The sequence below is a fragment of the Drosophila rhopaloa genome, unplaced genomic scaffold (genome assembly GCF_018152115.1).
Source record: "Drosophila rhopaloa isolate 14029-0021.01 unplaced genomic scaffold, ASM1815211v1 contig_2, whole genome shotgun sequence".
Lineage (NCBI taxonomy): Eukaryota > Metazoa > Arthropoda > Insecta > Diptera > Drosophilidae > Drosophila > Drosophila rhopaloa.
In genome coordinates this window covers 8669339-8696282 of record NW_025335083.1, presented here as the reverse complement: position 1 = coordinate 8696282, position 26944 = coordinate 8669339, and the positions used below count along the sequence as shown (strand labels likewise).

The following is a 26944-nucleotide window of genomic DNA, read 5'->3' as shown; positions in this document are numbered from 1 at the left end:
AACAACCAAGGATTAATTTTCTGCGGAGTGTATTTCAACATTGCTGCCTATCTATCTGTTGTCAATCGATATCGATATCAGTTAGCGTGGACTTACTCCACACGTAGCTGGGTCTCAGTTTGTAGCGAATACAACCACCATTTTGCTTGTGAAACATCGATATAACCGATGTATTTTTAAATATCGATATACTGATGTCGCCATCGATGTTTCCTCACCTCTAGCTCCGACGAGCGATTCGTACGCGATTTTTGTGTTGACGCGATTTTTGGTTGTTACGTTTCCTCGCGGTCGATTCTTGTTTCTTTGTTTCGTCGGATTTTCGCGTGTGCAGCGACGAGGCGAAACTAATCATACATAATCATACATTTTCGTGGAGCAAAAACACACGGCAATGTAAATGTTTGATTATTTTCATTTAAAACGGAGCCAAACAACAGTGTGTTTGAGAGTGTGTGTTTGTGTGGAAAAGTGAAAATGCTATTTGGGCCAAAATTGTATTGAAATTCTTAGCAACAACCAACGGGGAAAAAAGAAGAAAAGAAAAACCAAACAAAACAGAAAAACCGAACGAGGTTCAGGCAAAGACGTGGAAAAAAGTGAGCGGTGCTGTTATGTGGTGGCCGAGTTAAAAAACCATAATTAAATAAATATTAATCGAGAATTCTGTTTTGCGAAATAACACAAAATTCAATTATTAATTTGCCTTTTTCTCGTTTGCATTATCTGCCTGACCTCGGCTGTTATGGGGTCCTTCTGTATTCTTGTTGTTGTTGCTTTTGTTTTGTTGCCATGCTGAAAATTGTTTTCATCCCCGCGTAAAAATAGTTTTTAATATATAAAAAAAATGAAATAAAAAACACCATAGAGGCAAACAAAAAGTTCCCCAAACAAATCAATTGAACGAAAAAGGAGCAAATAAATCCACGTCTACGATTTTATTGCTATTGTTTTTTATTGGGTAAGTTTTTCGTTTAAATCAAGTTACCATATTAAAAATTGCAAAGGCAAAAGTCAGGGGAAAAAACATAATAAACCACAGACGGCGGCAATCTACAGAAAAAACAAGTTGGTTGCCAAGAACCAGTTAAGCGTTGCAGACCAACAGCCCCGCCCCCCGCCCTCCGGACCCCAAATATTGTTGACGGGTTTTTACCTGCCTTCTCGCTCTCTCCCTCGCACAGCCTCCGATCGTTCTGGCTTCTCCCTTCCTCTCTATCTTTCAAAGTATCTTTGTCTCACCGGCATTTAATAAAAGGCAAACAGATTGAAACAGTCGCGGTTTTAACTTTTCTTCTTTTCTGCTGCTGCGGATTTGTTTGCACGGGCACTGCAGTTGGATGCGATGATCCACGGTGCACAGTGGGCTTAGAATTTCGAATCTACTAACACAGATTATTTTTGTTTTTTCCTAATGATGCCCAAGTTTGGTTTCGTTTGCGAATAAGTCGATTTATCTGCTTGCAGTTAAATTAACAAAAATATAAATATATGTCAATTTATCCTAAGCGATTCGTTGATTAACATTTTCTAACATGAACTAATTAATCAAAACTGTAAACCTTTTTAATGAGGCAACACCGAATTGTTTCTTTTCTTAATCAGTTGAAACAAATAGCAGCTGTCAAAAAATCCGTTGCATACCTGGAGCTACATATGTGCAGCTCTTTTGGGAGCGGGAAAAGCGGATTGAAGCCTCTTTACCTGTGATATGATTAAAATTCCATCAGTGTGTACTTTTTATTGCTCTATTTCCAGATGTTGTAAAGAGGACATTTTGAACTCTTTAGGGATTTTATTGTCTTGCCAACCACTGTGCGATGTCTTTGAGTATTTCTCCATCTATCTCCCCTTTCCCACCCCCTTTCATCTTCTACTCAATTGGGTTCAACGGTAGTTGACGTTACTCGCTTGCTAATTGCAGTCGAGTGAGAGGGAGAAAGAGATAGAAAGAGAGCAAACAACAACTTTTAACTGTTACTTGATGCGTTGTTTGCTCGTTTGTCTCTGTTTCATGCAATCTATTAGCCGCTCTCCCTCACACGCCCCCACACTCCCTCTCTTTGTCGCTCTCGTTTGCTCCAGGTACCGTTAAGATACAGCTTGAGGCAATTGACTCCGATTCGCAATCCGTAACTTCGCGATGCAAAAGACGAATCAGAGACAGAAAACAAAAAGAGCAACGGAAGCAACCGACTTATCTCTTGCTTTTTACAGTTTAACGCCGCTGATTATGGTTGACTTAGTGCTTATTTTATGTTTATAGCCCAAATTTACTCACTGTTTGCGACGTGTCTCATAAAAATTTAACACTTACCGGCAGTATAATAGAACTACCTATTTGAATAAATATACATAATTATTTGGTTTGCACGAATCCGCTAGTTAAAATATAAGATTTTGAAGATTAAACTAACGATTATCTCGTAATAATTAATAACTTTTTAAAATTGTGTAAGTGACGCAAAACACAAACATTTTATTTAAATTTATGTACCTACTGTTTTAACCCAATTTTTGACTTTTCCGCAAATACATAATTTTGAAAGTACACTCCTTATACTGTATTGAACTACTTCATGGGACTATTGTACCATTGTATTATAGCCTGAAGCCGCCCCACATTATCAAATAATTGGATCAACTAATAATGGTTAAGTCTGATTACTAGATTACTAAATTATTTTTATCAAAAACATTAATCCAAATAATTTTGCTCATTACATAATCTAGAGTTCGATATCTATCTAATTATTCAGTTTGCCCGCAGTTGTAGATACATATGTATATGCCCTTATAATGCTACGAGCAGCTTATCACTCCATTCTCAGTTCCACGGGCAATTCCAAAAAAATTGTTGGGGAATTTAAAAGTCAATACATTTGTGACTCAGATTGTAAATTTGAAAATGGAAGAGGAAGTTAGCTTCCCTTAAAATCGAAGAGAGCTTCATCACGCGTTTATTTTGATAAGCGAATTCCAACTAGTATCTGAGGGTTCGACTACGTGGCTTTTTAGCAACGGGGCCTTATCACTACGTCAGTTGTCAGAGAGCTCGCTATATATGTACACTTAATCATTGTCTTCAGTATGCTATATACCACGCGTTCAAGTGGCACAGTCACACTTTTAGTTTATTTGTAGCAATCGCTGGCACTCCAGCGAAAATGTTTTCCCTTATTCCTGGCCTAACTTAATTGATCACACATTGCGTTCTCATGGTTCTATTGCGATTTGGGGGTTCGATTTTTGTTTATGGTATTATAAATATGCGATTACGGATGGGCAAATTGCATGGATAGGGCTCATAAACCTCCCTTCTGTCATTATGATTTGTGCTTTACGTTTTCTTATCGCTCAATTAATAAGGTCTGTATTATATTTCGCAAGTTTCTTAGTCTTTTGAGTTTGACAAGTAAAGCTCATTTATTTTTCCTGCTCTTTAGAAATATTTAGGTACACATTTTTACAAATAAGTTGCAATCATTTGTTATGTAAACATTTAACACATTTGGTGGGTTTTTTGCGCAACAGAAGACGCTGACAAATTCTAAAAATACTTTAAAGGGAAATCACATGTGTTTACAAAAGAAGATCAAAGTAAAGCCCCACAAACATACAAATGTATGTGTCTATACATCAATGCATTTATGCTGACCACAAACAATGAATCTCTACAAATTCAGTTTTGTTCAAATATTTTTTTTATTTTTGTCTTGTTGCCTTATCGCTTCCTGTGCAATTTATTGAGTTATTTTCTTGGTTCTTGGTTCCTAATATATGATTCAATTCTTGACTTGCTTTCGTTATAGTACTTTTCGTAGGCTTTCATATATTTAAATATAAATTAAGGCAACGTCAAGATATACCCGTTTTGCTTTTAAATATCATTAATTATATTAGAAGGTGGCTGTTACGTTCTAAGTTTTTTGTGTTTTCTACCCTGCCTTTTCTGGTTCATAGAAAACAAAATACTTTTGCTTGTTTTCTTTTCACACTCGCTTTCGTACCTTACTTTTACCCACCTTTGAACCATTAATTTTAATGACTTGCGATTGAGCAGGTGAAATGGGAGGTGCAAGTGGCAACAAGCAAAAGATGCCTATTGTTTTATTACTTACTTAGTTAGTATCGAAAGCCAATCGGTCTCTGGCACCGTTGCAAATTACCAAGGAATGCGAATAATTGAATACATTAGTATGTTAATTTAGCTTCGAACGCTTTGCTTAGGTCAAAGCTTCAATCAGACGTAAATTAAGTGTAGGTGCACAGCTGTCGACTAGTTGGCGACGAGTTCGGGCTGCCTCGTGAGTCGTGGCGACTTTCCTTGCTAAAAATAAAAAACATTTTTTTCTTGAGGAAATAATTTCATGTTGTCCAATTTATTGTCATTACTGGCAAAATTATTCCCAATATAAATTTAATATATTTTTGAATAGAACGTAAAGTGATATTTTTTTTGCGAAGGAGTGTGCCAATAAATTATTCAAAATAAAATAAAAATATTTAATACCAGACTTATATTTCTTGACACGAACTTCGCTTCATCACAAAATTGAGCCCTGCCTGTCAACTGTGGTGACGATGTAATTGAATAGATAGCAGCAGCGAGTGGAGGCGCCCCCGTCAACAGTTTCTAATTAGTTGTGAAACTTTGTTGCCCCTTCTCCGCCCATTGTGTGGTTGGGTGTTTTCTTTTTTGCCAGCTTGAAATTTGTTTCGTTGACGCGAATATTCTCAGAGTGTCGGAAGTTTTCCCATGTCAAATGCCAAAGCACCGTAAATTTCGAACTCCATTGTTTGAAGTCACAGAGATGCCTTAATTAAGTATCCCCAGAATTTGCATACGAACGATGTTATAGTGAATATTGTATTTAGAGTTTTGTATGCTATTTGTCGTGGTCGTTGGCTTAATATAATTTATAGAGCTAGCGAATTGGGTTTTCAACCAAAGTTAACAAATTATTTATTGCCCTGAAGTTTGAAGTTAAATTCAGAGTTTGAGGTGGGCAATTACAATAATTCGTCGCTATTTTCATTCTTATCGTGGATATAATTATTCATCGCTCAGAATGCAATATCAATTATACGCCCCGCTGTACGAACATTAATCTCTCGACTGGAAAAATGGCACAACAGCTGGCACCAAAGTGCTTTTGAACCCGATAAATGAATTTTTCAGGTCAGGTTATGACGGAAAGCAGCGATAAATATGAAAATTAAAGCCATAATGAAAATATTGAAATCCAGTGCAATCTTGAAATAAATAAAATTACAATTCTTTGTTGTAAGATTTGTTTTTCAAAATTGTTTATCAATTAAAGCTCTCAAATAGATAAATCGTTCCTAAAATAAATAAATCTCTGAAATATCTGCACATTGTATCTGTAAACAATTGGTGCGAATTTACCTTTTGACCAAATGGCTCAAAGCAAAAAGTATTTTTCAAAATTTGATCGATTTGGTAAACAAATCCATATTGCGCGTTAAAATTATATTTGAATTGCAAAACAATTGAAAACAGGGCTATAGTTGAGATATTTTAACAATTGAGCTTTTGTCTATTAAAATTTAATTTTTTAAATGATTTTGTAATCAACATGGCATTGTTTTGAAAAGAGATATGCACTTTAAATTATAATAATTACTAAATATATTGTTTGTGTTTAGTTGCCTACTTTATATGTATATATAATTAATTTATAATTGGCCTGACCATAAATGCGTTTTCAATGCAAGGTCGGGGATTGATTGAACTAAAGTGAGCAGCACTTAACGAAACGAAAAATATTGCCCAAGCGATTTAAAATAATAATGGCTAAGGCGATTCTTATGTGAGTTTTTCACCTCGTTGATTGCTTTTTCAATCGTTTCTCCCAGAGTTCGATAACAATGACAAATGAGCGTCTGATGAACGGGAACATCTTAGCCATCTGGCGTTTGTTTTGTTGCTATTGAAAATGCAATGAACTTTACAGCGCAATCGCCATTTATTTTTATCTTTGGCCCGCTCCCGTTTTTCTTTGGCTTTTCGACTTGTTTCGATACTGATTCTGGTAATCGCACCCGGTTTTGGGCTTGGCCTGGCGGAATTGTTTATCTCCTCGGTTTATTTCGCATGTGCGTGGCTAAAAATAATTTCAATTTTGTTGCTGCTGCTGTTGGAAGTATCGACAACCGCAAGAGCTAAAAGCCACTTTGAAGTCGGCCATTGAAGGGGCTTCCACTAATTAGACGGGGCAGAAGCGAACTTATCAGTCTGGCCGCCTTCTTGAGGTCGTTTAACCCATCGGGCAAGTAAATAAATCAAGTTTTGGCACTCGAAAGTTGTAGTCTTGTAGCTCGTAAAACGGAAAGAAAGGAAAATTAAAAGGCGCAGACAGACTTGGTAAAAGTTTCGTTCTTTTCTCTATTGCACTTTTCTTTTTTTTTTCATTCTTGTCTGGGGTGTCTTTTTATGGTTCTTAGCCATGAGCCAAAGTCAAAAACTCTATAAAAGCTAAATGGCTAACAATATTGCTATGAGAACTACAAAAATTGCAAGCGTATTTAATCCAAACATTTTAGCAAAGAAAGTTTTATTTCACTGTGTGATTTATGATTTGCCTAAAATGATTTTACTAATTTAAGTCATATAAATGAAAGGAAATAAGAAAGAAAATGTATAGCTAAACTCGGTCGTGTGCCAAATTCATTTTTAGCTTTCTTATGCCCACTGAAGATTCTTCGGGTATTCGTTAATATAACGCACATATATAGAAGCCGCAATCGGATGTACATATATGCACATGTATATATATGGCAATTGTATTACGCCATTGGCGTAAGTTTGCTCTTCGAAATGGCTTCCCAAATTAGTTCATCGCTCATTGAAAAATTAAATTAAATACGAATTGAATGTTATTAATATGTATTTCATTGATAAAGGAGGCAAAAATAACAATTAATTGATGAACTAAATGGTATTCGAGAAAGACCTCCAGGCAAAAAGAAACATACATTGTTGGAATGTAATGCCTTAAAAGGTAAACCATTTAATTTATTCAAATGTTGCTTTCCATGCGAAAAATTGTATATTTAAAATCATATATTTTATAGTTTTTAAATTGCAATGCTTGGCCATGAGAGCAGAAAAATATGCACATAACAATAAATGTTTAAGTGTGGAAAATGTGAAAAATGTAGTCTTGCTTAAAAAAGTAAATTCAAACAGAGTCTGAAATTAGATGTAAACATTGCCGATAGTGGAAAGCCTCTTGTCCATTCATTATATTTTCTTTGTCGATCAGAGTTTCTAGATTCTCTAATGGTGATCGCTGTATTTTGATAATATGTTATGAATGCGTTGCTATTGTTCTTTCTGGAGTTGAACGTTCTTAAATTAACCGAGTCGCATGAAATGGAAACCTCTTAACATGCGTTGAAAAAGATTTCCCCACTAAGCTGAGAAAAGATTTTACTTTTAACGTACATAACAGCTTTATTTAAGATACAGGAAGTATAATACGAGGTTTCTTGTACCAACCAGTCTCGGCACACAATCATTCGCAAATTTGAAAGAAGGTTTCATTTATAGTTGACCTCGCTTTTGACACTTTTGACAGCTCAAAAATCAAAGTTCAAGCCCAATGTGAGAAATGTGTTTTTTTTTTTGGGACACCTTGAACTTTTTTCTGTCAATGTGGAAATCGATTGAGTTGAAAAATCTTGAAAAGCAGCTGTGCCAAAAACAACAAAGGGCAACCCACATGCACCCAGCACCCGCGTTACGCTTGACCTTGTGGGTCTTTGTGTTCGCTACTGCTCTTTTCGTGATGTTTTTGGGTTGACTCTTAGCTTATCGGAAGCCCCAAGTCTCGAATCAAGGGCGAGCTTAAAGCGCGCTTTTTTTTTATTATTATTTTTCGTTTTTTATATTTTTGGTGGTTGAGTGCCTCGGCCGGGTTCGATAAACTTTTGGGCAGCAATTAACCAGCCTCGTTATATTTTTATAGCTCCAAATGTAATTTGTAATCGGATTGCTCTGTTTCCACCTTTCTATGTCTTTCTATTTTGAGCTATATCATATATTATTGTTTAATCTGTGAAGATTTTTAACTTTATATATGCTTATAAGCAAATATAAAATATTCATGTTGGTCTAAGTTCAAATATGGAAATAAAGTTTTTAGAAAAAGGCGGTGACCCATTGTGACGTTAGTATTTTTTGTTAAATAAAGGAAATGCGGTTTGCTTATCAAAATCTTAGTCACAGAATAAGTTTGAAAGAGTAAGTCATAATATATTTTCTTCTTAATTAACTTTCTTAGAAACATTATTCATATCCCAATTAATGTGTACGTTTCTAGAACATTTAGGAAACAAAATGTAACACTGCAACATATGTTATATTCAGAGAAACGTTAAATTTAATAGGCCTAAATCAGTAAAAAATAGAAAATGTCTTATTGATTTATAAATTTTGTAAGAATTTTTAGGAAAGTAACTTCTGTCGCATTAGTTATTAATTTAAGGGATGATTTTTTTAATTAATCCTGTTTCATTTATATAATTGCATTTTCTCTGTTAATCTTTCAGATGGTCATGGCCTTTGCAATCAAGGTGTCAGTGATGACACCCACAACTTTTGTGTCTTGGTGCTAGGATCAGCTTTTGGACAGCTTGGTAGATAGCAACTGGAGCCACCTCAACCTGGATACGGACTACACTGACACTGAGAAAAACTGCATACAATAAACACATATCCGAGGTAGATCGTGGCCAGGCCGAAGAAGGTAATCTGATGGTTGTGGCTTGCGAAGATGCCTTCAGCGAACACGGAAGACTTGCGGCGAAAGTTTCTAGTAGTGCAGCAGCAGCGCTCGGCACCGCCGAATCTGGCTGGAGACAACCTGCCGTCGGCGATTCCCCATGCCAGTGCCACCTCAGCCCCCACCAGCCTGATGATGACGACGTCCACGGGACTGGGAGGACTGACAGTAGGAGCCGGAGAGCCCGAGCGAACCTATGTCTTTCCAGGCGGCAATCCGTTAGTAGGTAGCGCCCCTGGTGGAGGACAGGGCATTCCCGGAGTGGCGATGGCGGCTCCTTCGAGGGGTCATGCCCGCTCGATAAGCCATGGCGGAGGAGCCATCGTTGGAGCCAATGGACGACCCATAAAGTCCGCCATGAAAGGCCACCAACGGGCTTTTTCGCAGGGTCAAATCACAGACTCACCGCCAGGAAGTGCTGCGCCCGCGGGCAGAGGTCATAGTCGCGTTGGATCCAAAACTGATTTCATCCTGCCACCGGGACACAAGGAGGAACCGGCCAGGGAACCCTCAGCGCCCACTTCAGCAACCGGGGGGCGTGGCCATTCGCGGCAAGCCTCGCGATCCGAATCTATATACACACTCCGGCGTACTGAAGCGCCGCCCTGGTGGAAACGCCTCAGCCTGTGCAATTACAACACCAGCGATAAGTTCGAGGAGCGGAGTTACCGAATGGTGGTGCCCAATCACACAGTGCCGCCGAAAACTCCTAAGAGGGATCACCCCAACGGACAGTTTGTGGGCAACAAGATACGGACGACGAAGTACACACTGCTCTCCTTTATACCGAAGAACCTGTTGGAGCAGTTCCATCGAGTGGCCAATTTGTACTTCATCTTCATCGTCCTGCTCAACTGGGTGCCGGAAATCAGCGCCTTTGGCAAGGAGGTGGCAATGATCCCGGTGCTTTTCGTCCTGGGAGTGACGGCTGTAAAGGATCTTTTCGAGGATCGGAGGAGAAGAGCGTCTGATAAGAGAATAAACAACACCACCTGTCGGGTGTATGATGGGTGAGTACTATATATATTATTATAAACAGCTTACCTAAATTTAATAAAATTGTTAACGGCAAATAAACATATTAAATTTAGCTTTTGAAATAGCGCAATAATTAAAAATATGATTTATATGAATTAATTACCATAGGTAAACAAAAATCAATTCTGAATCATCGACTTATTCATAAATATAAACAAAGGAAAATTTGATAGGTAAAGCTCTGCCACAATCAGAAATTCGATAAAAAGATAATGAAATCTTAAAATCCCAAGTTAATTAAAAATGGTTTTATGCACAATATTACCCTGAAGGTATATAATGTAGCAAAAGATAAAGAAACTGTTGACATGATAGTACATTAATGGGCTAAATAACCAAACAATACACTTTCCAAAGAAAACTTAATTCACAAAACTAGTTTAAATCAACGTAAAATTTAAATAATTGAATTGGGCGTCCAATTCAATCACAAAACCAGTATAAACCCACAAATAATTTTGTCAATAATGGGACAAGTGTCACACACACTCACGACACTTGCCCATTATTATGCTCACAATATCCCCGACAATTTGTCAATTTCCCGTTAGGAAAACTTTCCAGAAGTTTTGTGAAAAGTAAACCAAAGCAAAAACACGACTCCCGTTGCCAGATTTCAAACCCTCGGGCAAGACAGATTTTAACGAGCCACTTGGCTTTGGTTTCATGTCTGAGTTGGCTCACTCCTATCCCACCCCATCGACCACTGGTTGCTGATAGAAATTGTTTGCCCCGTCTGCGATTTGTTTGGTATACATATTTTAAAACGTGATCTAGAAATCGATAAAATGCCAGGAGAGCAGAAGCAACCACGACAACAATAATGCTGGGTAAACTTTCCCTCACTGTTTGTTTGAACTAAACTTTTCCCCGGTCCCCCTTTCTTTTTATTTTGCTTTTGCTGTCTTTTTTCTGCTGTTTCTTGGGGTTTGGGCTTTTGTCCCACATTTGCGCGTGGTTGACGCATACTTTTTACCTGCCCTCACATTTCGTTAGCCAGACTTTCCAACCAAGTGACAATTTACTTGCATTGCACGTGTACTTACACAGAGGGAACATCAAATGTGTACTTCGTATCTCTACAAAAGATAATGAGAAGGCATATAACTTCTGTTGATAAATTACAAATTTATATCTCCAAAATATATAACACTGTTCAATTGGTAATGAGGATATCAGGTCAATTTTAAAATAAATAATATAAAATTGACCGTAACCAATGTTTACATCAGGCTTCCTCTTCTATTCTGGTCGATAATATTATTTTTTTCTGGTTTCATCTCTGCTTGCTATTCAGTTTTTGAATTGGCTTCCCGTTTGCAAAAGTCGGTAGCCAAAACAAACCGAAAATAATCAAATTGTGCTTTTTTTTCTATGTAAAAATCATTTTTCTGCCATGTGTGGCTGACCAATGAACTTACACATTGTTGTTGCTAATTATATTTGCATTTCCCTATTCTCTGTGACGCTCTTTGCACAATTGTCATAAACCATATTTGTTTGTCGCTGTTGTTCGCAAAACGTGGGTTGCACAGTGGATGATGAATAGTGGTCGGAAGTTGGGGATTATACAAAAAAATATTTTAAAAGCATCGAAGATTTAATTATTTGATACAATCGTTCCTATAGAAGCCATCAAAAAATCTTCAAGTTTTTTTTAAATTTAAATGAATTTTATAAATGGAATAAAACAACCAATTTCGTTATTAATACAGTATTATTTTATTTTAAACAAAATTATTACATTTTGTCGGGGAGTAGATAAATATATGGAAGTTTTCAAACTAAGACGACGAAATTCAGAAATGCAATGATATAAAAAATATATTTATCAAACAAATTTAAAACTAAGTGAAGTTTTTACCACCAAAACTATATTCAATAAATGTTTTAGCTAGTGTATCAAATACCACCCAAATTTTTTAAGTACGAAAAACAAAAAACGCACTTCAATCCCAAAATATCCAATCACTTCATACCACCATCCGTCCTTTCCCCAGTTGCCGTTCACAAAAGCCGCACGTTACATGCAAATGACACGCATACGGGGCAAACTAAATATGGTAGTTGGAGCCAACCAACTGGACAACTGACTCACAGCCGGTCGGGGCTGAAGACCTCGGTACAGTGAGGCAGCGGGACTGAAAAGCAGGCCTACCAGATCGCTTAAAAGTGGGGGCATTATTTCCAGTTTAACGGCCCTGACCATCTCACGCTTGTCCGATTTTTGTCCACGAATCGAATTCAAGACCATGCTGTGCAGCGCTCGCCGAATGAATCATGATTGCGAACTCAAATGGGAGTGCGAACTACTCGAGGTTTCTTCGCTCCATCTTTCACTATCATTGTGATTACGAATCAACAATTTATTGGATCAAGGTGAACCTAAAATATTCACATTGCTAAATGTCTACATTTGGTTTGAAGGGAAATTTTTGGTATGCAACAATTTCTCTTTAATTGGCGTGTTAATTGCAACCCAATCGAATGGTTTTTGATGTGCTAACCGGGTGATTAAACCCAATTTAATGTGTGAAAAGTCTGTAAATTTTATTAATTTAAAAAAAAATTCACATAAATAAATTCACGCATTTAGGAAGTCGAATGAAATATTGAAGAACAAAGTTATGAAACATGAAAAGAGCGATTACTACACACATCAAGTCTTGATGCTGTGAATCATGCAATACTATATCAAATCTTGTAAATGTAAAAAACTTTTGTAAATATCTGAAATAAGAAAAATTAAAGCACTCTAGCTCCGGCTTTCATAAGATTCAGTCGGGGCTTTACTTTATTATTACATGAGTCAATTCTCACTGATTTCCGAACGACTTCTGCTACTGATATTCTCAGCAAAGAGTCATCACTGAAAACAGTGCAATAAATTCGCAATCAATTGGCATTGTGTTGTGCCCCTTCGTTGCAATCGAAAGATTCAGGGCGCAGCAAGAAATTTCTGAACGTTTATCAAAGTGGAGACGGACGAGGTCACCCATGGTATTTTCTGCTATATGGTCAGAGTTTTCCGCTTACAGAACAAAAAAAAAAGTTTCATTCGTTGCGCTCTTACCTTATGTAAGGTATTATGCAACTCACTCGCGCATCTGGCGATCTCAGCGATACAAGATTTTTTCTGGAATTAAGCGGAAACAGAAAACAACAATTCCCACTTAATGCAACGTCAATATATGGAATGATGCATGTTCTTTTTATTTTCTCTGCACGATTTATTTTTGCTGTTTGTAAATACTGAAGACCAAGATTTGCAGAATTGCAATTACATTTTGAGCCGTGGTATTTCAATGAAATCACCAGTTCAATTTTAAAATTATGAACGAGACTCTTCCACTATATAAACATCATTTTTATGATAGTTGACTTTGCAAGTGAGTCATTAAATAAAATTTATTATGCTTATTGATTTTAGTAACATGCAAGGTCGAGATTTATTATAGTATAATGAGTTATTTTAAATGAATGGTAATACCTGTTACTAATTGACTGAAATATCTAGTTTTTTCAACGCTTTAAAAGGTTAACGGTTGGGTGAGAGTTCTAAGTTCTAAAATAGACAAACAATTTTAAACAAACTTTTTCTCGACTTCTTGAACTTGACTTATGTACCTAGACATAATGGAATAATGATATAAATAATCAATACCGTCATTTCAAATTCTATTTGGTCCCACTATTGTAAAACTTATTAATTGTTGACTACCTTAAATGTCTGAGTAACCTTATTTAACTGTCAGTTTGAGATGGGCGTGAGTCAGCTGCTGATTCTCTCAGGTGTCAAGTGTGCACTTTCACCGAAACTGGATGAATATATTACTAGTGATGGGTTAGCATTACAGTCGGAGCTGTATGATTCTGGTTCAGCTGTTGGGGTCTCTGCATTAAATATAAAACACGGCCCTCAAGGTTGTGGGAAGAATTTGCGTGGGGCACGTTGCGGGTTCGAAAAAGAGAGAATGCTAACCTTGAAAAGCAATAGCGATACGACCGCAGAACTGTATAACCGAATGTATCTGGCGGATGTGGTTCTAAAGCCAGTTAGATGGTGCTGATCATCGGAATTAAAATATGACAGACCCCTGATAGTTATGCTCTACTGGGGCGTATCAGTTCTTGTGCCATTGCGATGATCTCCTCCGCGTTTGAAATTGTGCTTGGTCGATGGTTTATTGTTTGCTCGTTTGGTAAAAGGCTTAATTTTTGCCTGCCACACACAAACAAAACGTAAGCCCGAACTCATGACATTGAAAATGCTAAAATACAGCAACAGACAAACGGGTTTTTCATTCCCCATTCAAGCAAACCGGTTGGCAATCATCGTTTACTGCCTCAGACTCGGTCTCAATCTCAAATCTCAATCCCCAGCCTGGGAGACTCATAAACAGCTTCGTTTGTCTAGCAAGAACCACCGTCCCAGCATCTCCGTCGGATTCCCAAACTCGGTGGCCGCCGATGCTGGAGGCCAAACCTGATGCCACTGCAAACCCGGCCATCTAATGGCCATGTTAACAAACCCCAGAGACCATTAACACCATGCTGCAATTGTCGTTCGCTGTTGGTCAAGTTTTCCGATTTGTTTTCTTTGTATTTGTGGTCTTCACTGGTTTTCTTGCAGTGTCACTGATCCGGTGGCTTGTTTCCAACGGTGTTGGGTTCATGTAAAGCCAAAGCTCAGGGTGGAGTTGAGCTCAGGGACAAGTAAAGGGGAAAATGTGGTCGGCCACTCTGGAGTTCAGACATAGACAGATGCAAAGAGCTATTGTTGCCAATTTTTTACAAAAGAAAATAGCAATGCTATCATAAATTAGGTAAGATTTGTTTTCTTTTTACATAATGCACTTACCGTTATGGAAGCAGCAATTCAGATATTAATCTGTAAAAGCAGAATTACAACAACTAAAACCCAATCAATTGCTAAATGTCAATTATCAGAACAAGTCATATCTTTAATATGTCTTTTCTATATACAACATTGTGCTTTAATGAAATTATCGTCTACCTTTTGCGTTTATTAACCTTCAAGAGAAAATTTCAAGCTCACTCTGTTCCAGAGGTTGAAACACTTGAGATAATATTTGATCAGTTCTAATGACATACATATCTTAAAAGAAATATATCACGTACGAGAACTGAAAAATTATGAAGAGCTAGAAAAGTTCTATAGTTAATGGGAACCTAATATTTAAACTGTATTTCAAACATCCTTCTGATTAGTGTGCAAATATCAACAATTTGAATTTCCGGAAACGCCCTTGACAAGCTTTACCCAAAATCCTCATTTGAATGGAGTTAGTTGTTAGTTGAGAGCAAGCCAACAGAGAATGTGATTGTTTGATCCCAATTCGACTGGGCCAAGGGGAAAACTGTATTTGCCTAGTATCTGTTACCCAATACACAATCAGCAAGGGATAATGCCCTTTTCAATATTTACTTTAATTAAGATATGACTAGATGTTTCTTCGCCTTACATTTTAACTTGCTATATTTTCCGCTTTAACTCTAGTTCTTCTTTTTCGCCACAACAAGCAATTGCCAAGTGCAAAATAATGTTGAGATACAAGAGGAATCTCGGAGATAAATATGCCTGGCCAGATATCAAATGACGCATTGAGAAGTCCACTAGAAGGAAAACATTTGCAAGGGAACTCAAATAGCTCCACAGACAAATGCCGATAGTTGAAAGAAATATGAGAATGAGACACTGGGCATTCATTTGCCGTCAGTTCAGTTGGTTTGATGGTTGGACAAATAAACTGACTTTTGTTTGGCCTTTTCCAATAATTGACCTTACTTGCAGTGCTGGCCGATAATTGTCATATGAGTTTTGCCCGCCTGCGTCAACATTCCATTGCCTGGGGAAAAGAGCTTTATTAATAATTAATTTAGGCGGGCAATTGAGCGATGGTCGCTGAGGGGGCAGACAGAGTACATATGTGGCCAACTCCTCATATCCAAGTCCACTGTTGCGTGCAACGAGCTAATTACATGGCCAAACTGTCTTTTCATTTCTTATGCGACGGAGTGGGCCGAAGGTAGGCTAAGTAAACGCCTGTCTAGCGGCAGTTTGGGCTCCATTGAACCGCACTGCGTACCGCCCAACGCCCACCGCCCACTGCCCACCGCCCACTGCCCACCGCCCTCAACTTGTGCTTTAATATTGTTTACATGATTGATTCATGCGCGATGGCTCTTAGTCAAGTTAATGAGGTACTTTTTCTGTTTCTGTTTGAGTGGCAGGGTGGGCGGGGCGTATCGTATCTACCGCCCACCGCCCCTATCAACCTCACATGCTTGAATGGGCCAACTTTAAAAATGTATTATAAAAATCACTTGCGTGCTCTGTTTGCTTGACTTTTATTTTTTCATTCTCAGTTGAGGAAATGGGTTCGCCGCGTCGCCTTTTGGGTGCGCCTTAAATGCATTAGCTCAAACCAATAAAGCTCGGGAAAACCAAGCACAGCATGACGGACATGGCAAGGACGACCTTCAGAGTGGTCGGACTTTACGACTGGCAGTGGGAGTGAAAGTTGTGGTTAAAGTTTTCATTAATGAAAACAATAAAAGCTAACTTTGTTGCGAGCTGTTCATGTCATGTATATAAGTTCTTTAAAAAGTATGTGCAAAGAACGGTTGCTTTTAAGTTAATAAATTCTCTTCACAACAATATTTTTTCTTCGTTGTCGCATATACAATTACAAAGAAGAGAAAACTAGTTTTTTGATGAGGATATTAACATAATGATTTATTAGTGCTTTTCCAAACTAGCCATAGTTTACCGCACTTTTCCCCAGCGAATCTAGAGTAACTAAAATATTAGATATCGATCAGCCCAATTTAATGAGCCTACCGGCTATACTGTGCATATCAAATAATAGTAAATATGTGTTAATTTACCTGGACCCAAGTTCACCATCATTATGGCTACTTGCTAATGGAGTACATAGTCCATTGTGGGGCCAACTTTATCTGTCTGGGCTCATCGGGATGGGGATGGGATTTCCGAGGGATATGGACTTATTAAATGTTGAATTATTTATGGCAGCACAGTACGGGGGATGATCCTGCCGGCAGAGTCCTTCAGGTTATGTTTACACAACCTGGCTAATGCTTCGTTGGCTTTCGCCTAATTTGCCTTTCTGTTCAGGTTGTTGGTCGCTGCTGTGTAAGTTGTCTAATCGTAGGCCCACGCATGTTTACTTTGCGTCTACGGAAAATGCCTTTTAAATAACAACCTTGTCGCTTACATGAACTTACATATTAGCGGATAGCAGTCTGCCCATTTCCACTTCCCCTCCCATATTTATGTTTATGCTGGAGGCCTTTTATTGACTCCGCCAACGGACGAAGGCATGCGCATTTGCCAACTTCTATTGCCCGTTCACGTTATGGGAACTTTAGGAGAATTACCCTACATCTACCAGGTCCATAACTACCTCAAACGAACATGCATGACCCACTTTTGCCATATAAATTTACATGTGGACGATGGCAAGGAGGGACACCGTTCGGCCAGATGGGAGCACTAAATAATCAAATGCACGGTTCAATACACTGAACAGAATTTCCTCGATGACCAAGATCTTCTTGGTTGGGTAATATCGCCATCCATGACGTAATTGGCCTACATAAAGTCAAGCACATACATGTGTACTGATTCATTGCACTAATATACTTGCATGAAATCGCTGTTGCATTTATCTTATCAGTACATTTGCATTGGCGTTTTATATAGAGAAAATCCGAAAAATATTACATTCTTGGTAATTAGTTATTAAGAAACATAATCAAAGTTTAAACACATGTTATTATAATTATTGGGCTATATAGTTTTTTGAAGTGAATACACTTCTTATAAAATGAAGCCTTAATAAAAACCTAATCGGACTTTTGAATTTGAGAGGTACTCATACATTTCAGAAGAAGTATAGGTAGGCTGCACTGACTACGGCAACTTTTTACTGAAAAACGTTATATAAGTAACTTAGGTAATGATTAAAAATGGAAAAACGATCAATTGGTTCTGAATATTATTTTTTTCTGTTCCACACTTTGTACCGAAATTGTAGCACTCAACGAGTTCAGAGTATTAAAACATCATTAATTAAATGAAACACAGAAAAGGTCGGAGAACAATTAATAACTATACGGGTAGATCGTTATAAAGATGATTTAGCTAAAATGAATATGCAATCTTCATGAACATCATAAACTTCGAATTCAACCATGTAATTTGGATTTTGGGTTAGATCGATACCATCACAATTTTATTTGACAAACTGAAGGGAGAAATCACGTGCTTACCAACTTCACCCTATAAGAAGGGCGTGTGAGAAGCGCGGAGAGAGGCATTGGATAAGTTTTGGGAGGGTAAAATAAGTACCGCTTGGGGGCTAAAAGGGGCGTTACCCACTCGACCCACATTCTCTACTTCCAAATCGAAATCGAAAACACCAAGTTGGATTTGTGTTGCGAAGTTTCGTGAGTTTCACTTTTATTCCCTGTGGCTTCTTTTTCTGTATTGGGCAAATAATTCAGCAATCAACGTGCTCATCGTGGAGCTAAACTCGCATTAATTTTGCATTTCTCGAAAACGCCTAATAAATCGAGTCAGGCCCGGTAATTGCGCTTCGCGAAAACGCTATTAAAGATTCAACAGCTCGAGACGCCCCCAGGGTAAATATGAATCCGCACCTAAGTGGGGAGGGCCCAATTAGGTGACATGCGATAAAGCAAGACACAAGGCACAAAAAAGTTGCCCGAGTGAAACCGCCTTCCGTTTTCCCGTATCCCCGTATCCCCCGATTCCTGGCTGCATGTCCACCCCGAGGGATACAAGATACCGCGGATGGCGGTGGGTGCATTACTTGGTGGCTTGTTAATGGACTTGACACTTGGCCAACAGTTGGTCACGCGCCACAAGACGACGCCCATAATGATGATAATTACAAGACCAACAGCTGTCACCTTCCCGCTATAACTTGCACTTGTTGTTCCGCTCGATCCGGCTATTGAAGGTTTTGTTTTGTATCCAAAGGAATATGATTAATGACGTGGGCTCTTCGCTTGGCCAGCGGGTGAGTAACGCTTGACCTAAAAAACATCGTCAGTGAAAGTGAACACATAAAAATATGGCCAACTTGGAGTTGCGAGGAAAGTGAGCGGAGAGGCACAATCAAAACAAATAAATACGGGAATAAAAAGAACATCAAATAATTATTAACAATTGATCAAGATCCGGTTGTAAAATGAGAATGGTTTCGACCTAAATTTAGGATAAGATAAGTACGTCATTAAGTTATTTACAAAAAAAAATAAAAGTAATAAATACGCATGGATTCTATGTACAGATTGCGATCAATAGATTAATTAAACAAGAATTAAAAACGGAAACGCTGTATTGAGACCTTATCAACCATAATTGATAACAACACTACCCAAATTAAATTAACTTTGTATTAGAGTTCCCAGAAATCAAAATAAATTCCAATAAATCCGAAGTTTGCTTGCTGGGAAGAAATAATAAAAGCTTTGACAATAAAGGTTTATTGCCTGCTGACGTTATAAACAGAAATAAGCCACTTCATAGTGAACAAATCAATATCTTATCGGAGAAAACGGTCAACAAAATATGATTACATTTTAAGAACCTGGTCAAACTGGTGTGCTCTTGAACGTCATATATGTACATAGGTACGACAATTCTGTTCTGTTGCAGAATGCAAGCACCTGTCAATTAGAGAATTGCATTTACCAGGCCACAAACAAAAGTTGTATGGAAAAAGTGGTAACAACGACAAAACAAATATAATTATATGGTCATAAAGGGGCGCTGAAAGGGGACGCTGGCAAATTGTGTTAGAATGTGCAATTTTGCTAATGACCCAATTAGAACGATGGCCATAGCTTTCACCGAACTGCGACCTGTTCTCCTTTATTTTATTTTGCTGTAACTGTCGAGCAGGCTGACAGGACATGTCAGAACCACAATCTGGATTCAAGCACTGCAAGGACACTATCCACACAATGCCAGAAAGTTCAGGGCAAGAGACAAGAGACAGGAGGATTATTTTTTCCGAGGGTCGAACACGCGACTGTTAAAAATTACATTTTCCAGCCATAACAGTTTCGCGCCGGACGAAGTGAACTTGAATGAAATGGAATTGTCCATGTCCTTGCGCTTCCTCGTCCCCATTCCCTTGCCAAACTCTCTTCGCGGACTCTTTCATAAATATCTAAGCAGGGCAAAGATGACGACATTACATGATTCCCGAACGAGCAGACATGCGACACACAAAAATTAAAAAAAAAACCTTAAAAAATAAAAGAGGAATACTTTCACAATTACGAAGGGGAAACTCCAGCACCCACTCACCTCCTCATCGTCATCATCTTTTGGCCAAGGTCGAGGTCGAGTGGTGGCATATTACTTTGCAATTTACTTGTTACTTTAATAACCGACCCACATGCGAACCCTGACCGCCAACCCACAGTTCCACACTTGGCACATCCCCCTCCATTAACAAAGCACTTATCCCAATCCCTGACCTTAGTCCGCCCTTAACAACTAACCAAATAACCCAGCTAAACCAAACCGAAACATTCCAACTTAACTCGCATGTAAATTGTCTTGCGTGGCGGACCATCAATGTGTTCATTTGACAATAATTGAGTTTCAGTTATGACGAGCATTTCATGAATATTGAATGGCTTTTATATATCTGTATAGGTATGACGGCTTGAGCGACATTTCGTGACCAGTAGCTGACATTTTGGAAGCCTTATGAAGGTTGATTCTTGGCTTTTTTAAAAGTTTTTTTAACCAGATGCAGTGAAAACTCTATATAAATTAATTACCCTCTTCTTAATATTAATGGTTTATAAGTCTTAAATGTATGACTTGAAAAACAAAAGGAAAAATCCGTCAGTGTTTCAGAATTTATAAATTTTTTTATGTCGGGGACTTAAGATTAATTTCCCCTGAAATATGACTACAACTGCAATCGCTTTAAGATTAGATAGGAGATTAATTTAATTTAATAATGTAGCGCTAACCTCCGAATATTAGATTGTTAAGAAAGGCATAAAATATAAAAGGACCATAAAACGTATAGATATTTGTCTTTTTTCGATAAATTTCCAGCTGGATTTATCATTTTTCCCCTGTATGACTTGATTAAGTGCAAATTATTTGAGTTATGACAGATAATCTTAATCAATTTGTGCTTTCTCTTTTGTTGCAGAGAGACGGAACGGTACAAGAAGGTGAAATGGCAGGACCTGCGTGTTGGGGACATTGTCCACCTGTCCAACAACGAGACGGTGCCGGCGGACATTCTGCTATTGCGGACAAGCGACACCCAAGGGGTCTGCTACATAGACACCTGCGATTTGGACGGGGAAACGAATCTGAAGCGTCGCGAGGTAAGTTCCCAACAATTAGCCAACCCAGAAACGCTACGTGATACTACAGATATTTGGCATTTCTTCGCAGGTTGTACGTGGCTTTGAAGAGTTGCAGAGCATTTTTGTGCCCAGCAAGTTTGTGAGTCGCGTGGAAGCGGATGCGCCGACAACGAAGCTATATAGATTCCATGGGGCCTTAATACATCCAACTGGGGAGCGTGTGCCCATATCGACCGAGTGCCTTTTGCTGAGAGAGAGCAGACTGAAGGTGGGTAAACTTTACCCGGGTTTAATGTGTTTTTCTTAATCTGAACCTGACAATTATCTTTGTTTCAGAATACGGACTATATCGAGGGTATCGTGGTCTATGCGGGACATGAAACGAAGTCAATGCTGAATAACAGTGGTCCAAGGTACAAGCGCTCCCAGGTGGAACAGCAAATGAATATTGATGTGATATGGTAAGTGTGTTGATTCATTAAATCCAGAAATAACAAAGTATATAAAATTGTCCTTTCTTTCGATTACTTTTAGGTGTGTGATAATTTTGTTGATACTGTGCGTTGTTGGCGCCATCGGCTGCAGAATGTGGCTGAGCTCGTTTACCAACTTCCCAGTGCCCTATCTGCCGGTGGATAATCTTAATCCCAATCTTGAAAGCTTGTGGATATTCTGGACGTACATCGTCATCCTGCAGGTGATGATTCCTCTATCGCTGTACGTGACCATCGAGCTGTGCAAGATCCTACAGGTCTTTCACATCCACAACAACGTTGATCTATACGATCAGGAGACAAATAAGCAGACGGAATGTCGGGCGATGAATATCACCGAGGAGCTGGGACAGATCCAGCATATATTTACTGATAAAACTGGCACTCTCACTGAGAACAAGATGATCTTTCGACGCTGCGTTGTGAACGGGTCGGATTACAATCATCCGCCTTCGGAGCTGGAAAAGATGTACACTAAGCCAGGAGCACCAGCTCCGCCGCTGACACCGAATGAAAACTTAAATAATGACATGACACAATTCACACAAGGGGCGTATCTTACTCCCCATGCGCAACGCATTCAGGAGTTTCTGGTGGTGCTGGCCATCTGCAACACGGTCATCGTGGGTGCCGCTCCCCATCGGGATCTGATGAATGCCAGCGGGATTATCGAGGTGCAGCAAATGGGCAGTAGTCCGGCGAACCTAAAGCACGGCAAGCAGCGACAAAAGCTGCTGGCCACCAGTACTACGACAACAACGACAACCATATTAAATGGGCCAGTGATACAGCAGCAGCCCGTATCCATACCAGCAGACCGTTATATCCGGTTGGCAGAATCACGATCAGTGACTCCCTCTCCGCCGCCCAATCTGCTTTTTGCCCTGCCAGCCCAAAGTCACCAACCCACTCTTTCGCCCATCAGCAGTTCGGCAGAATCTTCACCGAATTCCGAGTCTGAGTCACCCTCACCGCCGATGAAGAACAAGAGCCTTTCCAACAGTATTTCGCCTACAGGAAGGGCCAAGGCAGTCATCAACTCCAAGATTACCAGTTTGGCAACCTTCTTGAATACGCGAACTCAGGGAAAGCGCTTGAAGCTACCGTGAGTTTTTATACTTATTGAATTTTAAAAAATTATAACATACTAATTCGCATTGTCTAATTCCAGCTCATCCAAAACGGAGACCATTTACAGAACCGCCGATGGACGACCTCTTTACGAAGCCGAGAGTCCCGATGAATTGGCCCTGGTGAATGCTGCCTATAGCTATGATTGTTGTCTGCTAAATCGTAGTGCCAACCAAATTTTGGTCAGCATGCCCATGGGGGGTGCCACGAAAGAGTATGAGATACTCAAAGTACTGCCCTTTGACTCCAGTCGCAAGTGCATGTCCATTGTGGTTCGGCAAATTGGCACCCAGGAGATAGTGCTGTACACCAAGGGTGCGGATAGTTCCATCATGCCTGTACTGGCGCCCTGCTCGCATAACAGTCCCGAGGGGATTTTGCGAGAACAGACGCAGCAAGAGTTGGATCGCTATGCCCGCGAGGGTCTGCGTATCTTAGTGATGGCCAAGAGGACCCTGAACTCTGCTGACTATACGGATTGGTGGGCTCGCCATCAGGAGATTGAGATGTCGCTGGAGAATCGCGAGCGAAGACTGCGCGACTCTTTCGGAAAGCTAGAAAGCAATCTGACCCTGTTGGGGGCAACAGGTATCGAGGATCGCCTGCAAGAAGGAGTGCCAGAGACGATAGCATCACTACTCTCAGCGGGCATCTCAGTTTGGGTTTTGACAGGCGATAAACCCGAAACGGCCATAAATATTGCCTATTCCGCTAAACTATTCACTCAGCAAATGGAGCTCATCAGGCAAGTAAAGCTGTGTTACTAATTTGGATTAATTTCCTTATGTACATTAGTTAGCACATATTAAAAACATGAACAAATTTGTATACCCACAATATTTTGTGTTGTTCTAATTAGACTTTCGCAATTTATGTAGGTTGACAGCGAGATCCCGCGATGCAGCTGAAACAGCTATAAATTTCTATCTGACTGACATGGAGAATGACAAGACAACATCCACTTTGTGCTATGGCCAGACGATTAGAAAGAAACAGCGCGCATTGGTGGTGGATGGAAAGACGCTAACCTTTATTCTAGATCCCAAGTGAGTTTTTAAAAACTTGGTAATTCTTCTTCATCTAAACAATTTGCTCACTTCTACTAGGTCCAAACTGATTCTGCCGTTTTTGCGGTTGTCGAAGAGATGCGCTTCGGTACTCTGTTGCCGCTCCACGCCCCTGCAGAAGGCATACCTAGTCAAAGTGGTTAAAGAGGAGCTCAATCTGCGAACCTTGGCCATTGGTGATGGAGCCAACGATGTGTCCATGATCCAAATGGCCGACGTGGGCGTTGGAATCTCTGGTCAGGAGGGCATGCAAGCTGTGATGGCAGCCGACTTCACTCTGCCCCGCTTTCGTTACCTGGAGCGGTTACTTTTGGCGCATGGTTATTGGTGCTACGACCGATTGTCCCGCATGATTTTGTACTTTTTCTATAAGAATGCTGTAAGTCTCATGCCAATACATATTTTTATAATCAATATTTTATTAAAAACTTTAAATGCAGTAGAACTGCCATATTCAGATTTTAATTGTATAACTACGGTTATTTAATTTAATTTCGTATTTATATGAAACTTATAGAATTTGAATATTTAGTTAAAAACTAACAACCTCGAAAATTTTCAGGCCTTTGTCTTTCTGATATTCTGGTACCAGTTGTATTGCGGGTTTTCTGGATCCGTGATGATGGATCAAATGTACTTGATGCTGTATAATTTGATATTCACCTCGCTGCCGCCTTTGGCCATTGGAGTGTACGACAAGCGTGTGCCCGAAGATCTCCTTCTAAAAAATCCATATCTTTATAAAAATGTGAGTTACCGAACAAGCTTTATTAGTTTAAATCACGGACCAGTTCGACGATTAAACTCGTTCATTAAACCGGCTATCTGATTACTAAATTAAATCTATTACTTTTTGTCATCTCAGGGTCGACTAAGCGTAGCTTATAGACCGCACGACTTCTGGCTGATATTACTGGATGCCCTCTATCAGAGCCTGGTTATATTTTTCGTGGCGCTGTGCGCCTATGCGGAAAGCGATGTGGGGATCTGGGAGTTTGGTACGACGATAACGGCGTCCTGTCTGTTCGCCAATCTCGTGCACTGTGCCATTGAAATACGTTCCTGGGTGAGTCATTAGTTATTATTTTATTAAATACGTAAAAATATTTTTTCCATAAACTCCATCGGAATATGGCATGTAAAGAATAAGTCATATTGTAATGCAGTTAACTGAAAAACCTATTTTTGCGTTTTAAAAAGATTTGCATTTCTATTGAGAAAGTAAATATGTAGTATGGGCTAAAAATATCTGTTTAAAATAATTATCTTCCAATTATTTTTAAGTTGGTACATAAGTAAAGTCTTACTCAATTTATTAAATGTTCTTATTTTCAGACTGTGCTGCATGTCTTATCCATAGTGGTTAGCTTAGGTTCCTTCTACCTCTTTTCGATTGTGTACAATTCAATTTGCGCGAATTGTTTCGGAGTGCTTTCCACGTACTGGGTGATCTTTGTGTGCTTCTCCTCTGCTCTCCACTGGCTGGTGATACTGCTCTCCACAGTGGTGGCTGTTCTGCCACGGTAAGTGTGGGATAAGAAATTGTGTTCGAAAATTTAACTGATTAAACTTTAATTTTTTTACAGCCTGCTTCTGACCACAGTGCGTATCTCGCTGTGTCCCGACGACAGCACCAAAGTTATCCTGCAAAGCAAACGTGAACGCAGCAGAGGTGAGGGTTTGTTAGTTACTTGGTCGCGCTCCACGTCAGCCTCATCAATCTATAGGTAAAAAGGCACAAAATACTTGACAACAACCTGCAGCTGTTTTCTTTGCACAATTTGAGTAAAACCTTCTGAGCATGTGACTTTTACAATATATGAGTTATTATGATTTTGTGTCTTTTTATTTGTACCTTGCTTTGCCTATCCTTATTCCCTGTCTTTACTCCCGTACATAACTTAAATAAATGCATTTAATTTTACAGAATCACCGATTATGGGTCTAAGAATCAGATTATAACAACGATTACCTGATCGAGCGCCAATATGCAATTCCTCGGCTATCTCAGCAGTAACTAGGATAAGGAAACACAACTAGCAACCCCTTAAACTTGTACACATGTGCTTTCACTTTAATTATGTGGCCTTCGACACCGATTATTAATAATATTGCATTAGTTTAGTTGATCCACTTTGTTCCGTATGTTCCGAGAGAAATTAGCTTAAATGTACTTAGTGACCAATTGAAATAATTTGTTTAGTGAATGATTTGTTGAAGACGCGCTTAGGGGTCCAACTTAACTTCAGAGTTTTCCCCTAACGCTAGAAAGAAAGCAATTGCAGTTGCACAATTGCACTTATGTCATAGTTTACATATTTATTTGTATATAAGTAGAGAGTTAGTGCACTAGAACCGAACCCAACCTAACCGACTATTGTTAAACAGAACCGAAAATACAATGATAATTCATGTGGGTACAATGTACGAATATTTAAACTAGCGACTATTATATGTATCACCCTAACAGAAATACTTGACAATTCAAACACAACAGAACTCCATTGCGAGTTCGATGAAAAGGCTGTGATTCTACACTCATGAAGGATATACCTAAGCATAAGATATATATACACATACCTATAGACATAGACTTGTACGTTAGTTGCATTGATTCAAGTATTGACAGAATTGTTTCTCACCTTCTGTTTCTTAGTTTATTGTGTGAACAAGTGAATTTTTTACTTTTTTATTGAGACCATGCGATGACAAGTGGTAATAATCGATTGTTGTAATCCATTAGTTGTACTAAACCATTTACTCTACTTGTAGTCCTCTTCAAAAAGAATACGAAACTCTAAATGCAATTCGAAATTAACCTAATACGTTAACAGGAAAGATATAAGAGAGCAAAACTCGTTAGCTGAATATTTACATTGTTGAAAAGCAAGAAATCATTAAATGAAATAAATGTATATTTACCTAAAACTCTTACTGCGTGTTTAATGGTGAGTGTGAATGGGAATGCAGAATGCATTGCTCA

The 26944-nt window shown here is 38.9% G+C and overlaps 1 protein-coding gene across 2 annotated transcripts; it reads left to right on the top strand.

Annotated features, from left to right (window-relative positions):
* Positions 1 to 234: 234 nt before the first annotated feature.
* LOC108041623 (phospholipid-transporting ATPase VA) lies at positions 235 to 26883 on the top strand. 2 transcript variants are annotated; one of them, XM_044459756.1, is made up of 15 exons: positions 235 to 396; positions 829 to 961; positions 8578 to 9820; positions 21107 to 21287; positions 21358 to 21537; positions 21606 to 21730; positions 21804 to 22868; positions 22935 to 23639; positions 23773 to 23940; positions 24001 to 24340; positions 24524 to 24709; positions 24827 to 25027; positions 25297 to 25484; positions 25548 to 25633; positions 25889 to 26883. In XM_044459756.1, exons 3-15 carry the CDS (start codon positions 8802 to 8804, stop codon positions 25921 to 25923), a joined length of 4479 nt encoding a protein of 1492 aa, XP_044315691.1. In that variant the 5' UTR covers positions 235 to 396; positions 829 to 961; positions 8578 to 8801; the 3' UTR covers positions 25924 to 26883. The 2 variants fall into 2 exon arrangements, with proteins under 2 accessions (XP_044315691.1, XP_044315690.1); XM_044459755.1 differs by having other exon boundaries at positions 25548 to 25688.
* The last annotated feature ends 61 nt before the right edge of the window (positions 26884 to 26944 follow it).

Bases quoted from the DNA above. Each gene is read 5' to 3' on its own strand.
- LOC108041623 (XM_044459755.1), top strand. From the start codon at position 8,802: ATGCCTTCAGCGAACACGGAAGACTTGCGGCGAAAGTTTCTAGTAGTG. The intron at 23,640-23,772 runs GCAAGTAAAGCT...CAATTTATGTAG, and splicing joins CAGCAAATGGAGCTCATCAG to GTTGACAGCGAGATCCCGCG. The intron at 24,341-24,523 runs GTAAGTCTCATG...GAAAATTTTCAG, and splicing joins ACTTTTTCTATAAGAATGCT to GCCTTTGTCTTTCTGATATT.